The sequence below is a fragment of the Phyllobates terribilis genome, unplaced genomic scaffold (genome assembly GCF_046119375.1).
Source record: "Phyllobates terribilis strain yellow unplaced genomic scaffold, ASM4611937v1 Scaffold_4__5_contigs__length_816908805, whole genome shotgun sequence".
In the NCBI taxonomy this organism is placed as follows: domain Eukaryota; kingdom Metazoa; phylum Chordata; class Amphibia; order Anura; family Dendrobatidae; genus Phyllobates; species Phyllobates terribilis.
The window spans coordinates 712,416,047-712,431,880 of record NW_027362764.1 but is presented as its reverse complement, the minus strand read 5'-3'; the positions used below and the strand labels follow the sequence as shown (position 1 = coordinate 712,431,880).

The 15,834-nt window shown below is 48.3% G+C and overlaps 1 protein-coding gene across 1 annotated transcript in view; it reads right to left on the bottom strand.

Annotated features, from left to right (window-relative positions):
- Positions 1-15,834, bottom strand: part of INTS8 (integrator complex subunit 8) — a 93,964-nt gene that overhangs the window by 60,850 nt on the left and 17,280 nt on the right. Inside the window, exons 7-10 of the mRNA XM_073679653.1 lie at positions 14,158-14,340; positions 13,846-13,953; positions 13,601-13,753; positions 7,015-7,115 (exon numbers count right to left, since the gene is read on the bottom strand). Of these exons, the coding sequence (XP_073535754.1) occupies positions 7,015-7,115; positions 13,601-13,753; positions 13,846-13,953; positions 14,158-14,340 (545 nt within the window). The remainder of the gene's footprint in view (positions 1-7,014; positions 7,116-13,600; positions 13,754-13,845; positions 13,954-14,157; positions 14,341-15,834) is intronic.

Here is a 15,834-nt window from a genome sequence, read left to right as displayed (position 1 = left end):
CATAAAATTATACTTTAGCATTTGTCCGTCACGTCCATAGTTATACAGACAATAAATAGAATACCAAGCAGAAACAAGGACCTTGTATAATACAGGCAGACAATCTTAGGGAGAATCTTCAGGTCTATGTATCACAGTCTAAACACAAACTGCAATGCACGGATTGGGGTCTCCTGACTCGAACTGGACAGACGGCCTCATAAGTAGGTGAGAGGTCGTCAAGTTTGAGTTGAGAGCAGTGGCCAGTCTATGCATTGCAGTAAGTAATCAAATGTCTGAATTTGGCCTCAAAGGAAGATAATGTTCGACCCGCGATATGTTTTTTTTTTTTGGAACAAAAACCTCCACCGTGTCTCCCAGTGTCAGGCATAGGCTGCAGCACAAGTTGAGCGTACAGTAGCCAGTGAGCTCAGCGGTTCTGTCTACAAAAGCAGCCGCTGAACTCATTGATTTACTGCCGCGCTGTCAACGTGACGTCAGCACAGCAGCCAATGTCGGACATCAGGGGCGGTGGTGGAGGCTCACTGGTGGACCTGAGGAAGGAGATGACACTGCAGTTTGCTTTTTAATAAACTGCACCCGGAGCAGGTTACAACATCCTTAGAGGGGGTGTACGAGGAAAACAAAAAAGTCTGGACAGAGCGCGCGAGAGACAGAATTTTTCCGTCCGTCAGCTACCGGCACCCAGCGGGATTCAGCGCAAGCAGAAAGCGGCGAGATCACCATTCCTACAGCGGCAAGATCGCTGCGGCTTGTGATTAGCTGCAGTGGTCAAGTGACTGAGTTGCATATTTTATGATGATGTGTTGCTCAAGTCACCTTGACTGATGCAGCCAATCGCAGGTCGCAGCGATCCTGTTGATTGTGGAACATTAACATCTCCATTTCGAGTGTTAGCACAGGGACAACAGAGCAGTGGGTGCTGGTGGGAGAGTATCACTTTGCTTTTTTTTTTACGGTTACAATCCCATGGGAAATGTTTCTTTTTGCCTGCACAACCTTTTAATCTTTGTGGCTTTCTTTAACCCCTTAACAACATTTGACATACTAATACGCGTCTGTGCCCTGGGACTTAAGAGCCAGACCCGTATTAGTACGTCATGGCGATCGCGCGCGCACACAGGCTGTGCGGGCGCGATCGCCGCCGGGTGTCAGCTGATTGTCACAGCTGACACCCAGTACTATGTGCAGGGAGCGGTCCTGCACTGCTCCCAGCACATTAACCCCCGCGATGCTGCGATCGAAGTCGATCGCAGCATTGCGGTGGCAAGGGGAGATGATCGTGTAGCATACCTGGCGGCGTTCTTGCATGGTGTTCCATCTCTCATCATGCAAGATCGCAAACTTCATCTCCCGCCCAGCTTCCTGGTCTGGCTTCTTTCCTTGTGCTCTGCTCTGCTCCACTTTGGCTGCATAGGGCGACGCCCGCTGAACTTCCTGTTTCTTGTACCTGCTGCGGACACGCCCCTGTTGCACCTTCAGCCTATTGCTGTCCATCTTTGGGTATTTATACCACCTTCTTCCTCAAGATGGCGCCTGAGCATTGTTTCTTGTCAGTTGGCTTTTTGTCTCTGACATGCCAGGTCCTATCCTGTTTTCCTGCCTGTTTTCCAGTTCTGTGTCTGAACTGTGGTCTGTTCTTGTGAACACGCCTCTTGCCTGTTCTTTCGCCTTCTAGGGGCCGTATTCTTAGATCTGCCTGTCTGTGCCTTGCGGTATCTGTTCCCGTCTGAACAGAGTCCTGTTTGTGTCTCTGCCTTGCGGTATCTGTTCCCGTCTGAACAGAGTCCTGTTTGTGTTCTTGCCTTGCGGTATCTGTTCCCGTCTGAACAGAGTCCTGTTTGCGTTCCTGCCTTGCGGTATCTGTTCCCGTCTGAACAGAGTCCTGTTTGTGTTCCTGCCTTGCTGTCTCTGTTCCCGTTCCTCTGTTCCCTGTTGTCTGTGCCTCGTTTCTACTTTAACCTTGTCTCCCTTTTCCCTCTATGTCTGTTTTCTGCGTCTTTCTGCAGAGTCTGAACCCGCTCCTAAATTCCTTCTCGTCGTCTCTGTACCTCTGTTGTGAATTTAGTGTACGCTCGCTACTTCTATGTAAGTACTGTGCGTGCTTCTGGTTCTGCCTTTCCTTCTCCGTCTGTTCTTTGTGAACAGAGTCCTATCCCCTTGCCTTGTTTACCGCTCTGCGGTGTCCGCTCTGCTCCTGCTTAGCTTGCCGCTCTTGCGGTTTCTGCTCTGCTCCTGCCTTGTTTACCGCTCTGCGGTGTCCGCTCTGCTCCTGCTTAGCTTGCCGCTCTTGCGGTTTCTGCTCTGCTCCTGCCTTGTTTACCGCTCTGCGGTGTCCGCTCTGCTCCTGCTTAGCTTGCCGCTCTTGCGGTTTCTGCTCTGCTCCTGCCTTGTTTACCGCTCTGCGATGTCCGCTCTGCTCCTGCTTAGCTTGCCGCTCTTGCGGTTTCTACTCTGCTCCTGCCTTGTTTACCGCTCTGCGGTGTCCGCTCTGCTCCTGCTTAGCTTGCCGCTCTTGCGGTTTCTGCTCTGCTCCTGCCTTGTTTACCGCTCTGCGGTGTCCGCTCTGCTCCTGCTTAGCTTGCCGCTCTTGCGGTTTTCACTCTGCTCTTGCCTTGCTTGCCGCTCCTGCGGTTTCTGCTCTGCTCTTATCTTGCTTACTGCTTCTGCGGTTTCCGCCCTGCCCTGCTTCTGCCCGCTGCTCCGGCAGTCCTGTCCTGCCCTGCTTGTGCTCGCTGCTCCTGCAGCCCCGTCCTGCTCTGTTCTTGCCCACCGCTTCGGGCGTTCCCTCTCTGCTGTGGTTGTCTACCGCATCTGCGGTTCTGTGACCCAGTCTGTACTGGGTCTTAACCTCTCTGTGCTCCAGCCCGTCCTTTCGGCCAGTACCTCCCTGCCTGCATACTCGCCTGTATCCACCCATCTGCATACCTGCCATGTTTGCTTACATCCACCAGTCTGTGCCAGCCTAACCTGCCTGTTCCAGTAATCCTAGTGTGGGTCAACCCCCGTGTCCGGAGTTTGACCTGGAGTAGCACCTGGTCCCTCTGCCCGGTTTCTCCCTGGTGCACTGGCGTCGTATGCCGTCGTGCCACCTTGGTCGGATCGGCCAGATACTTAGTCACGCCCCTCCAGGCACTCTCCGGTCCATGGTCCAGTGGAACCACAACACCCGCACACGCCAGTCAGTCCGGGCGTGTGCATAACAGATCGCAGATACTCACCTCCTCTTCCGGCTTCCAGGGCTGACTGCCGTGGCTTCCAGGATGTTGCCATGATGACCCGATGTCGTCATGACAACATCCGGGTCACCAGACAGCAGGAAGATTGTTTGGACATGCGCAGTGCATCTCCAAACAATCTTCTCCCTGTCCAGCGCTGACAGCCTGCATGACACAGGGATGGTGCTGCATTCCTGTGCCATGCAGGCGATCAGAGAAAAAAAAGTGAAAGTCCCATAGTGGGACAAAGTAATAAAGTATAAAAACCTATCTGAAAGTGAAAAAAAAAAAAAATTGTAAAAATATAAAAAAAAAAAATAATCCACCAAAAATAAAACTATAATGTACCCATCAATAAATATTATTATAGAAAAAAACCCAAAAAAACAATAAAAGTACACATATTTGGTATCGCCGCGTCCGGAACAACCTGACCTATAAAACTGTCCCACTAGTTAACCCCTTCAGTGAACACGGTAAAAAAAAAAAATAAAAAACAAAGCAAAAAACAATGCTTTATCACCATACCGCCAAACAAAAAAATGGAATAACACGCGATCAAAAAGACAAATATAAATAAAAATGGTACCGCTGAAAACGTCATCTCGCCCCACAAAAAACAAGCCACCATACAGCTCCATCAGCCGAAAAATAAAAAAGTTATAGCTCTCAGAATAAAGCTATGCTAAAAAATAATAAAAGCAATTTTATAGAAAAAATTATGTAAAAGTGCAAAACATAGAAATATGATATAAATGTGGTACCGCTGTAAACGTACTGACCCGAAGAATAAAGCTGCCTTATCAATTTTACCACATGCGGAACAGAATAAAAAAAAAAAAATAAAAAAAAAAAACAATTCCTGAATTGTTGGTTTTTATTTATTCTGCCTTCCAAAAATCGGAATAGAAAGCGATCAAAAAATGTCATGTGCCTGAAAATGGCACCAATAACAACGTCAACTCATCCCTCAAAAAACAAGCCATCAAATGACTCTGTCTGCCAAAATCTGGAAAAATTATAGCTCTCAAAATATGGCGATGCAAAAACTAGATTTTACAAAAAATGCGACTTTTAGTGTGTGACAGCTGTCAATCATAAAAACCCCATATGATTCTGGTATCACAGTAATCGCACTGACCCGAAGAATAAAGTCGTCTAATCACTTATACCGCATGAGGAACGGCGTAAAAAATAAACTCCTCGGGTTAGGGTTGTGCTAGGGTTAGGGTTGTGCTAGGGTTAGGGTTGTGCTAGGGTTAGGGTTGTGCTACGGTTAGGGTTGGGGTTGGGGATTTTTTTCAAAAGTAAGAAAAAAAGATGACGATATGGCGACTAGTGTTGAGCGCAAGTGCTCGCTACTTGAGTTTGCATCGGGTGTTCTGGCATGCATTGAGTATCGTGGGTATTTGAGTGACATGCTTGAGTCTCTGCCCCATATGCTTCACGGCCCAAAAAACTTTGCGGGGATTGCCTGCCATGCACGAGCGATCCCCGCATGTTTTTTTTTGGGTGTCTAATAACCGTGAAACATCCGGGCGGTGACTCGAGCATGTCACTCGAGCACACGCAGTACATGGTGCATACCTGAGTACCCGATGCAAACTCAAGTAGCGAGCACTTGCGCTCAAGACTAATGACAACTTATTCAATATGATGACCTAATGTTATCAAATTCTGTGTCGTACCTCTGGGTTCAAAATGTTCACTATACACCTTAATAAAATCCTTGAGGGGTATAGTTTCCAAAATGGGGTCACTTGTGGGGGAGCTCCACTGTTTAGGCACATCAGGGGCTCTCCAAACGCGACATGGTGTCCGCTAACAAATTGAATGGAAAATCGGCTCAAATTGTTAGCAGACGCCATGTTGCGTTTGGAGAGCCCCTGTGTGCCCAAACATTGGAGCTCCCCCACAAGTGACCCCATTTTGGAAACTAGAGCCCCCAAGGCATAAAAATGAAAAAGTGTTTTTTTTTTTTTTTTTCACTTTTTCATTTTTACGAATCAATTTGTGAAGCACCTGGGGGTTCCAACTGCTCACTATGCATCTACATAGGTGCCTTGGGGGGGGGTCTAGTTTCCAAAATGGGGTCACTTGTGGGGGAGCTCCAATGTTTGGGCACACAGGGACTCTCCAAACGCAACATGGCGTCCGCTAATTATTCAAGCAAATTTTACAATCAAAAAGTCAAATGGCGCTCCTTCCCTTCCGAGCCCTGCCATGCGCCCAGTGTTTTTTCCCCACATATGGGGTATCTGCGTGCCCAGGGGAAATTGCACAACAAATTTTGGGGACCATTTTTTCTTGTTACCCCTGTGAAAATAAAAAAATTGGGTCTAAAGTAACATTTTTGTGAAAAAAGTTAAATGTTCATTTTTTTCTTCCACATTCCAAAAATTCCTGTGAAGAACCTGAAGGGTTAATAAACTTATTCAATGTGGTTTTGAGCACCTTGAGGGGTGCAGTTTTTAGAATGGTGTCACTTTTTGGTATTTTCTGTCATAAAGACCTCTCAAAGTGACTTCAAATGTGATGTGGTCCCTAAAAAAACGGTTGTGTAAATTTTGTTGGAAAATTTAGAAATCGCTGGTCAACTTTTAACCCTTATAGCTCCCTAACAAAAAAAAATTTTGGTTCCAAAATTGTGCTGATATAAAGTAGACATGTGGGAAATGTTATTTATTAACTCTTTTGTGTGACATATCTCTCTGATTTAAGGGCATAAAAATTCAAATTTTGAAAATTGCAAAATTTTCTAAATTTTCGCCAAATTTCCGTTTTTTTCACAAATAAACACAAGTGATATCGAAGAAATTTTACCACAATCATGAAGTACAATAGGTCACGAAAAAACAATCTCAGATTCAGGGGCATCCGTTGAAGCATTCCAGAGTAATTACCTGACAGTGGTCAGAATTGTAAAAATTGGCCTTCTCATTAACGTGCAAACCACCCTCGGGGGTTAAGGGGTTAATATCTTGAGGCAGCAGCACTGAAGAGAAAATATTGTACATGGTCTGAACTGCAGAGATAACGCTATGTTCACATATCCAGTAGTGATCACTTAGAAAGGATCCAGCAGAAATCCGCTGGCAAAAAAGTTGTGAAGACCCAACTCTTTAGTCAGTTTTTAAACAACTGATCTCTGCTGGATCCGCTTTTGTTTGTTTTTTAACATTGAAGTCTATGGAAGACGGATCCGTTAATCAGCCATCGGTTTTTCTTTGATTTGTAACGAATAGTTTCCAGTAAGCAAAAAATGCATCAGTTACTGAATTTCCTGTAAGTAAAAAATGAATTTGTTACAAATGAGAGAAAAACAGATGGCTGATTAAAAGGATTCTTTTACCACTGACTTCAATGTTAAAAAAAAAAAAAAAAAAAAAAACAGATCCAGCAGAGATCAGTTATTTAAAAACCAGACTAAAAAGTCATGTCTTCACATCTTTTTGGTCAAAGGATTTCTGCTGGATCTGTTCTATCGGATCATTACTAGATATGTGAACATAGCCCAACAGTGGTTACAGGCAACGAGCCACCACCAAGCCAGATACAGAGAAGCCTCAGCTCCATAACATCCTCACACCTAATGTTTTCCTGATAAATATGTAGAAACCTTTTTGCTATTAGTATTATCTGGTCATTCTGGGCCTACTTGCACTTCAACAGCATAGTAAGTTCATATGAAACAGACACATGCATTTGGGTCACCCAAAGAAAATGAAATGACTGGTCAGTCGTCCTCGTAGTATGAATGCATTTAGCCGCAATCACAGCAGACAGATGCACCTACCCTTGCTGCACCTTCTGGAAGAGCTCCCTCAGCACGGACTGTCTGAACTGGTCGGGTAAATTACCATTGAAATTATCATCATAGAAGATCTTCAATATCCCCTTTAGAAAAAAAAATATAATAAAGAAATAAAGAAAAACACTTGCATTACTTCTAGCAAAATTTCCTTCGGATTGCAAAAAGCAATGAGATACTTAGGGCATACTCACGCATGACAAAAATTCTGCGATTGTCCCATTTGACCTGCAGTAATTAGTCTACCAGCTGCAGACACAACCACATTTGCAGGTAGGTGCTGGATTTTTCTCTTCTTGAAGTTTGAGTCTTGTGCATTTTCTTAATTTTTATTGTGTATTTTTTTCTTTTTTAATAATTGCATTGATATAAATCTCCCCCAGGTTGTGTACAACCCAGCAGTATATACCGTATTTTTTGGATTATAAAATGTACTTTTTTCTCCAAAATTGGGGGGGGGGGGGGGGGTGGTGGTGCGTCTTATAATCTGAATGTAGCTTAACAGGAGAGGGAAGGGGGCGGCTGGGGTGGAACAGGGTCCCAGGAGGCAGGCTTGCTACTGCAGGAAGCTGGGTGAGGCGGTAGGATTGGGACGGGCTGGGAGAAGGGGGTGTTCAGCAGTGTGAGGATGCGGCGGGGCCTCAGCTTTCACAAAAATGTCGGCAGAGTCCCCACACTTCCCATCTTTTTCACTGTGGTGGACTTCGGGAAAATGCCCGTCTGAGGCGGCACATGGGCAGATTTAAAGCCTGGAGCCCATCACACAGCCTTGTACCGAACACCCCTTTCCTCCCAGCATCGCCCCACATCTGCCGCCAGCTTCCTGCAGCAGCAACCCTGCCTCCTGGGACCCCGCTCCACCGCCGTCAACCCAAGTAAGCTACGGACTATAAAAACGCACCACCGTTTTATTACAATTCCCCCTCACTTTCCTCCACAAAATGTACAGTGCGGCACGTCTTCTAGTCCACAAAATACGGTAACCATTGTGAATTAAGCATCACACTACTAAATGATTAATGAATACCTTGCATGGCAAAGTCATTATATCAACTGTAAGGCGGCGGTGTTCACACCGTGCAGTAACCCAAGCAAGTCCAACATAAACAGCTTTTATTTCAGCAACTCACGGGTTAACAGAAAGTCCATACACAATAGTTGCCGAGAGCAACGGCCGTGCCGGCCGCTCCAAGCCTGACAGGTGCAGAGGGATCCCAGGCAGGGGTTCAGCCACCCTCAGTCCTGCTGAGGTTTCCTGCTGTGCTCCTAGCAGGTTCCAACATAGATCACCACTAATCCTCAGTGCAGGGATTTTAAAGGACTTGTGGCAAGAGTCACTGGAAAACCCGGGTTGGAGGGAGGAGGCCGCTCCACTGCCTCCTGTTACCTCCTCCCAGAAATGAAGGCCCTGCCAGGTTTTTACTAATCTGCCTTAGCCAGATAGCCTGACTAGGTCCACGCTCACCTTCATTCCTGCATTGCAGCCGCAGGTGAGTTTGTGACTGCAATGCACTCCAATGGATTTAATAGGTCTCTGTGCACATTCTGGGGGAGATCTAACGTCCCTCGTATACGATCCCGGTCACTGCCTCACCTATCCCCCCCCCCCCCCTCTGTTCAAACTTGTGGGGTTGAACATTTGCCACCATACAGGGTTCCCGGGACAGGGCATCCGCGTTTCCCTGCGACTTCCCAGGGCGATGTTCTACAGAGAAACTGAAATTTTGCAGTGACAGGAACCACTTGGTGACTCGCGCATTCCTCTCCTTAGCATTTCTCATCCATACCAAGGGTGAGTGGTCGTCACCAAGCGGAACTGACGCCTGAGTAAATAATAACGTAGCGATTCCAAGGCCCACTTAATAGCCTTCTCTACCACGACAAGTTTTCTACTCAAGTAGGTGACCGGGTGCTCTTCACCATTCACTTTTTGTGACAATACCGCCCCTAGGCCTACCTCCGAGGCATCTGTCTGTACAATGAAGGTTTCCTTGAAGTTGGGACTGATGAGGACCGGCAGTCCACACAGGGCCAACTTCATGGACTGAAAAGCTTCTTCGGCCTGAGGGTTCCACCGAACCATTACCGATTTTTTCCCTTTCAAGAGATCGGTCAGGGCCGCAGTTCGCCCAGCAAAATTAGGTATAAACCGGCGGTAATGCCAAGGAACGCCCTCACCTGCTTTGTACTTGACGGTTTAGACCAGTTTTTTTATGGCCTCAACTTTATTGATTTGGGGCTTAATAGCTCCTCGGCCTATCACATACCCCAAATATCGGGCTTCCTCTAGCCCCATTTTTTTGGATTTGCCGTTAACCCCGCAGCTCTGAGAGAATCCAGAACCGCTTGTACCTGGGATAGGTGCATATGCCAGTCAGTGCTAAAGATGATAATGCCATCTAAATACGCGGACGCGTACTCCTGATGAGGCTTGAGCACTATGTCCATCAACCTCTGGAATGTAGCCAGGGCCCCATGTAACCCAAAAGGTAAGACCACATGGTGGTATAGACCCTCCGGAGTTACGGAGGCGGTTTTTTCCTTTGACGAATCTGTGAGAGGTACATGCCAGTAACCCTTGGTGAGATTGAGCGTGGTAAAGTACTGGGCCTGCCCCAGTCTCTCAATCAGCTCGTCCACCCTGGGCATTGGATAGAGGTCAAACTTTGACACTTCATTCAATTTCCGGAAATCGTTACAGAAGCGTAACGATCCGTCTGGTTTTGGAATCAGTAGGATGGGGCTAGCCCACTCACTCCGTGATTCCTCTATGACGCCTAACTGAAGCATTTGTTTTACCTCAGCAGTGATGGCTTGCCTCCGGGCTTCGGGTACCCGGTATGGTCTTATTCGCACCCTTACCCCAGGTTCGGTGACAATGTCATGTTGGATCACCGTAGTCCTACCCGGTAGCTCTGAGAACACGTCGTTATTGTGCTGCACCAGCGAGCGAGCCTCCTGTCGCTGCTGTTTAGTGAGGGCATCACTTATCCTGACATCCCCCTCGGACGCTTTCCTGGCTGAAGGTAGAGAACTCTCTGGCGATATGCCCGGGTTGACATCTGCAACTAAACACTCTGTCTTTCCAAGGTTTTAGCAGGTTTACATGGTAAAGCTGCTCAGGTTTCCTCCTTCCAGGCTGATACACCCGGTAATTTACCTCCCCCACTTTTTCTCGAACCTCATATGGCCCTTGCCACTTGGCCATGAGTTTACTCTCGGTTGTGGGTACCAGAACTAACACCCGATCGCCCTTGTTAAAAGACCTGACCATGACTCTTATTATATGTGCACCTCGGGGCTGCCTGGGCATCTAACAGATGTTCTTTCACGATGGGCATGACCGCCGCGATCCGGTCCTGCATACTAGCCACGTGTTCAATTATACTCCTATGTGGAGTCGGCTCTTGTTCCCATGTCTCTTTGGCTAAGTCCAACAGACCCCTAGGGTGTCTGCCGTACAATAACTCAAAGGGAGAGAACCCTGTGGAAGCCTGGGGTACCTCACGGACGGCGAACATCAAATAGGGTAGCAAAATGTCTCAATCCCTTCCGTCCTTAGAAACCACCTTTTTTTAACATGGACTTGAGGGTTTTATTGAACCGTTCTACTAGCCCGTCGGTTTGAGGGTGGTACACCGAGGTGCGCAATTGTTTAATTTTTAGCAATTTGCACAGTTCCCTTGTCACTTTGGACATAAAAGGGGTCCCTTGATCCGTCAGGATCTCCTTAGGTAGTCCAAGGCGACAGAACATAGCAAACAGCTCCCGTGCAATCAGTTTTGCTGAGGTGTGGCGTAGTGGTATAGCCTCCGGGTACCGGGTGGCATAGTCGATGGCCACCAGTATATGTTGGTGGCCACGGGCGGATTTTACTATGGGCCCTACCAAGTCCATTGCAATCTGTTCAAAAGGTACCTCTATCACCGGCAGGGGTACCAATGGGCTACGAAAACTTGCGATGGGTGAGGTCAACTGACATTCGGGGCAAGATTCGCAGTACCTTTTGACCGCCGCGTAAACCCCAGGCCAAAAGAACCGCTGTAAGATACGTTCTAGCGTCTTTTTTACCACTAAGTGTCCACCCAGCAGGTGTGAGTTTTCCATCTCCAGAACCGCCCGACGGTACGACTGAGGTGCCACTAACTGTTCCACAACCTCGTCCCTGATCTTATCTATCCTATAGAGCAACTCATCGTTGATTACCATGCGTGGAAATACAGTATCTGCACCGGGCTGTTGAGCTACGCCATTTACCTCGAACACCCTTTCCCACGCCTGAACCAGGTTGGGATCCTGTAGCCGAGCCGTCCCAAACGTGGCCCAGGACACTTCCAGCTCGGGGATCGATGGGATCTCCTCGACCTCTTCTGCCAGCACCTCTAAGGGAAACCTATCGGGGGGTCACACTCTGTCCCTAGGTTGGACACCCCTACAGCAGGTTCCCCTGACTGAGGTTCGTCGGGTACAAACGCCTGTAATACATTTTACCGGGGGAGAGTGGATTTTGCTTTTCCACAGAGTCCAGAACAGGGGCAAGTCTCTTCCCAACACAGTCCCATAGGGAAGAGTTTTTACCACCCCTACCACATGTTTTATTTCTCCACACGGCGTGGACAAGACTACCTCCGCAGTTGGGTACTCTCGGAGATCCCCATGGATACACACAACACCGACGGGCCGTCCACTGGGGTTGTCTCCTGCCACCAGCGACCCATGTACCAAAGTCTCAAGGCTCCCTGAGTCCAGGAGGGCCACCGTGGGGTACCCATTAACCAGTACCTGGCATATTTGGAGTTCACTGTCCCGGGGGTCGGCGCTCGCCGTGCAGACGGTCTGGGCATACATTGAGACCCGGCGGCTATATCCGCAGTCCATGTGTTCCGTAGTCAGGGGGCAATTAGCAACCACATGTCCCGGCCCCTGACACCTCTAGCACCTAAGGGTGGAGGTACTGTTAGGTTCTCTCCCAAACTGTCATAAGACCTATCTCCTGCCACTCTCACTCCGGGGTTCCCATTCAGCACGGTTACGGTGCTGACTGTCCCCAGCAGAGGGACGCGACCCCTTTCCCGACTCCTGGGTGGGCAGGGATCGGAGTGACAGCCGCAAGGGGGCATAATCCCGGATAAAGTCCTGAGTGGCCGAGTAGCGCTCGATCAAGCTGACCACCTGGTCGAGTGTGCCGGGGTCCCCTTGACCCACCCAACGTTGGATAGTGACTGGCAGAGTCCTCACCAGCTGGTCAATCACCACCCTCTCCACCATCTGGGCTGGAGTCAAAGTCTCAGGCTGGAGCCACCTCTTTACCAGCTACAGGAGGTCATAAGCCTGAAACCGGGTGGGTCGGGTCTCCACATAGGCCCATGAAAACACACGCTGAGCCCTCACGTATGTATTGACCCCCAGCCGGGCAAGGATCTCACCTTTGAGTCTCTGGTAGTCCTGGGCGTCCTCTCGACTGAGGTCGAGGCAGGCCTTTTGGGCATCGCCGACCAAAAACGGAGCCACCACTTCTGCCCACTGGCCGGCTGGTAGGTTTTCCTGCTCTGCCGTGCACTCATAAATGGTCAGGAAAGCTTCCACGTCGTCCTCCGGTCCCATCTTCCTCAATGCTGAGCGAACCTGGTCCCGGGCCTCGCGACGTTCCGAGGCCGGTGCAGTCGGCGTCTCCCGCAGGGCAGCAATCTGTTGCAGCAACAGTTCGTTTGTTTTTTGCTGCTGCTGGTACAGTAGCTGCTGCTGTTGATTATGCTGCTGTTCTCGCTCCTGCTGTTGCCGCTGAGACTGCAGTTGCTGCTGCTGGGTAAGTACCAGCTGCTTTAACAGCTCGTCCATTTTGTCCACGGGGTGAGGCTGAAAGGTGGCAGGCCGGATTGTGGTCATGCAGCGGCCGGTGGGGTATGCCTCAGTCACAATGCCCGCATTCTCCACCAAACTGTAAGGCGGCGGTGTTCACACCGTGCAGTAACTGAGGCAGTGACCCAAGCAAGTCCAACAAACAGCTTTTATTTTAGCAACTCACGGGTTAACAGAAAGTCCATACACAATGGTTGCCGAGGGCAACGGCCGTGCCGGCCGCTCCGAGCCTGACAGGTGCAGAGGGATCCCAGGCAGGGGTTCAGCCACACTCAGACCTGCTGAGGTTTCCTGCTGTGCTCCTAGCAGGTTCCAACATAGAACAACACTAATCCTTAGTGCAGGGGTTTTAAAGGACCTGTGGCAAGAGCCACTGGAAAACCCGGGTTGGAGGGAGGAGGCCGCCCCACTGCCTCCTGTGACCTCCTGCCAGAAATGAAGGCCCTGCCAGGTTTTTACTAATCTGCCTTAGCCAGATAGCCTGACTAGGTCCATGCTCACCTTCATTCCTGCATTGCAGCCGCAGCTGTGTGTGTGACTGCAATGCACTCCAATGGTTTTAATAGGTCTCTGTGCACATTCTGGGGGAGATATAACGTCCCTCGTATACGATCCCGGTCACTGCCTCACACTACCGAAAAACAAGTGGTCAGCTGAATGACCGTCCAGAGAAAGCCACTGATTTAGCTCATAAATGATGACCCCAAGATACCTGGTAGTTTCCAGTCTTCATGAACTTATGGATCTGACCGTATGTGGAAGACTGCACAGCAGCCACATTGGAAGGTGCAATAACGCCGCAAGCCTGGCAATAACCGGCCAGTCTGTTCTCATCAATGGAACAGTGAGTGGAAACGGCTCCAATCTGCAAAGTAGAGAAATGGATATCCGGTCAGACACAGGACACAATCGCACTATGGAGAATTGCATTTTATGGAATGGAAAAACTAGAATTACCTTTGCATTCAGCTGTTTGGTGTTAAAAAAGTGGTCTCTGGCCTTTTCATAATTCACTGGGTTTGTAGGTCCTTGTTGGAAGTAAAAAGCTCCAAGGTCGTAGCAGACCTGCAGAATGGAAGGATAGAGGAAATGTATTACTAATGATGCAGGGGAAAGCCACTGACATTTAGGAAGGGGTTTCTCAACAGACGTTCCTCGGACACGTGCTGCATGTATGCCGACTGTCAGACATCTAACAGATACAGGTAAAATCGCTCAGGACGTGCACAGTAACCTAAGAAGGCCCATGACGTGCGAGGTCATCAGTACCTGGCACTGGACTTCTTCAGAACTGATCATCAGCCCGGCGGTAGAATTCTCAGTTTCACCGTTCACAACGCCAGGTTCAGCTGCCAGCAGGTCCAGAGTCCTCATGGTGTGAATGTAGAAGGCCTTCTTTAGTTTAATGGCTTCCTCCAGCACAGTGATCGAGTCCTCGGCTTGTTCCTTCAGCTACAGAAACAAGGAGGGTTCATAATGTAGTTATAGAGAAGTAGATATTCTAAATCAAGCAACTAATAAACGAAGGGAAGTAGAAAAGGCTCCAGATATGAAAGTCAGAATGCAACGATGATCTGCGAACTCTTAAGCCTGTCTACTATTACACGGGTTGTCCAATTTTATTTTTTACTTAAATGCATATATTTGTAGATTTGGCACCGTTTAACTTTTCCAAACTATCTCTCAGCATAATTAACTTTGATGTGGTCTGTGGTCATAAATGAACTGAGAGGAGCTCAGAAAAAGAGAGTTACAAGTACCCTGCATTACAGCACGCTGACTGATGGATCCTCAGTTATAGGGGTATTCCCAAGTTTGATAGTTATCCCCTATCCACTGGATTCGGGATATCTTGCCGATCGCTAGTGGGCCTGCCCTCCATGTCAATGGAGTGGAGGACAATCACGCGCACCACAGCTCCATTCTTCTAATGGGAGTGCTGAAAACCAGCCGAGTGCAGCGCTCAATTAGCTCCGATGCTCCCATTAAGAATGAAAGGAGCGGCAGTGCATGAGTCTCCTTTCACGCGGGGCTCTTAAGAGTCTCGAATATCAGGATTGGTGGGATCCTGCGGTTGGAAAGTTGTCCCCCATCCCATGGATAGCTGATACTGTTCAAACGTGAGAACACCCCTTTAAACTCTTTCTACAGCCAGCAATAAGCAGTGCAACACAGAGGCTGTAGAAGTGTGACGCAGCAGCAAAAAAGGCAAACACAGTTCTGGGATGTATTAAGAGAAGCATAGAGTCTAGATCACATGAAGTAATTATGCCCCTCTACTCCTCCTTGGTCAGACCCCATCTGGAATAATGTGTCCAGTTCTGGGCACCACACTTTTTTTTTTTTTTTAAAAAAAAAAAAAAAAAACACATTGTAAAACTGGAGCAATTTCAGAGAAACGCTACCAGGATGGTGAGCGGACTGCAAACTATGTCCTATGAGGAACGGTTAGAGGATTTGGGAATGTTTAGTTTGCAAAAGAAAAAAAGACAGAGGAGACTTAATAGCTGTCTACAAATATCTGAAGGGCTGTCACAGTGTAGAGGGATCATCCTCATTTGCACATGGAAACGCAACAAGCAATGGGATGAAACTGAAAGGGAGAAGATACAGATTAGATATTAGAAACAAACTTTCTGACAGTGAGGGTGATCAATGAGTGGTACAGGCGGCCACGAGAGATGTCGCGTTCTCCTTCAATGGAAGTCTTCAGAGGCTGGACAGACATCTGTCTGAGATGGTTTAGTGACTCCTGCATTGAGTGGGGGGTTGGACATGAGGACCCGGGTGGTCCCTTCCAACTCTAACATTCTATGAAATGGGAACCTTCTCTGTAAATAAAGCTTAAAGCGACCCTCCACCCGAGCACTGAGAAGTGACTGTACACTACTCATGCATGGTCATCTTACCTAGTGCCTTCAGTTTTTCTCTCGCCAATCGCCTCCA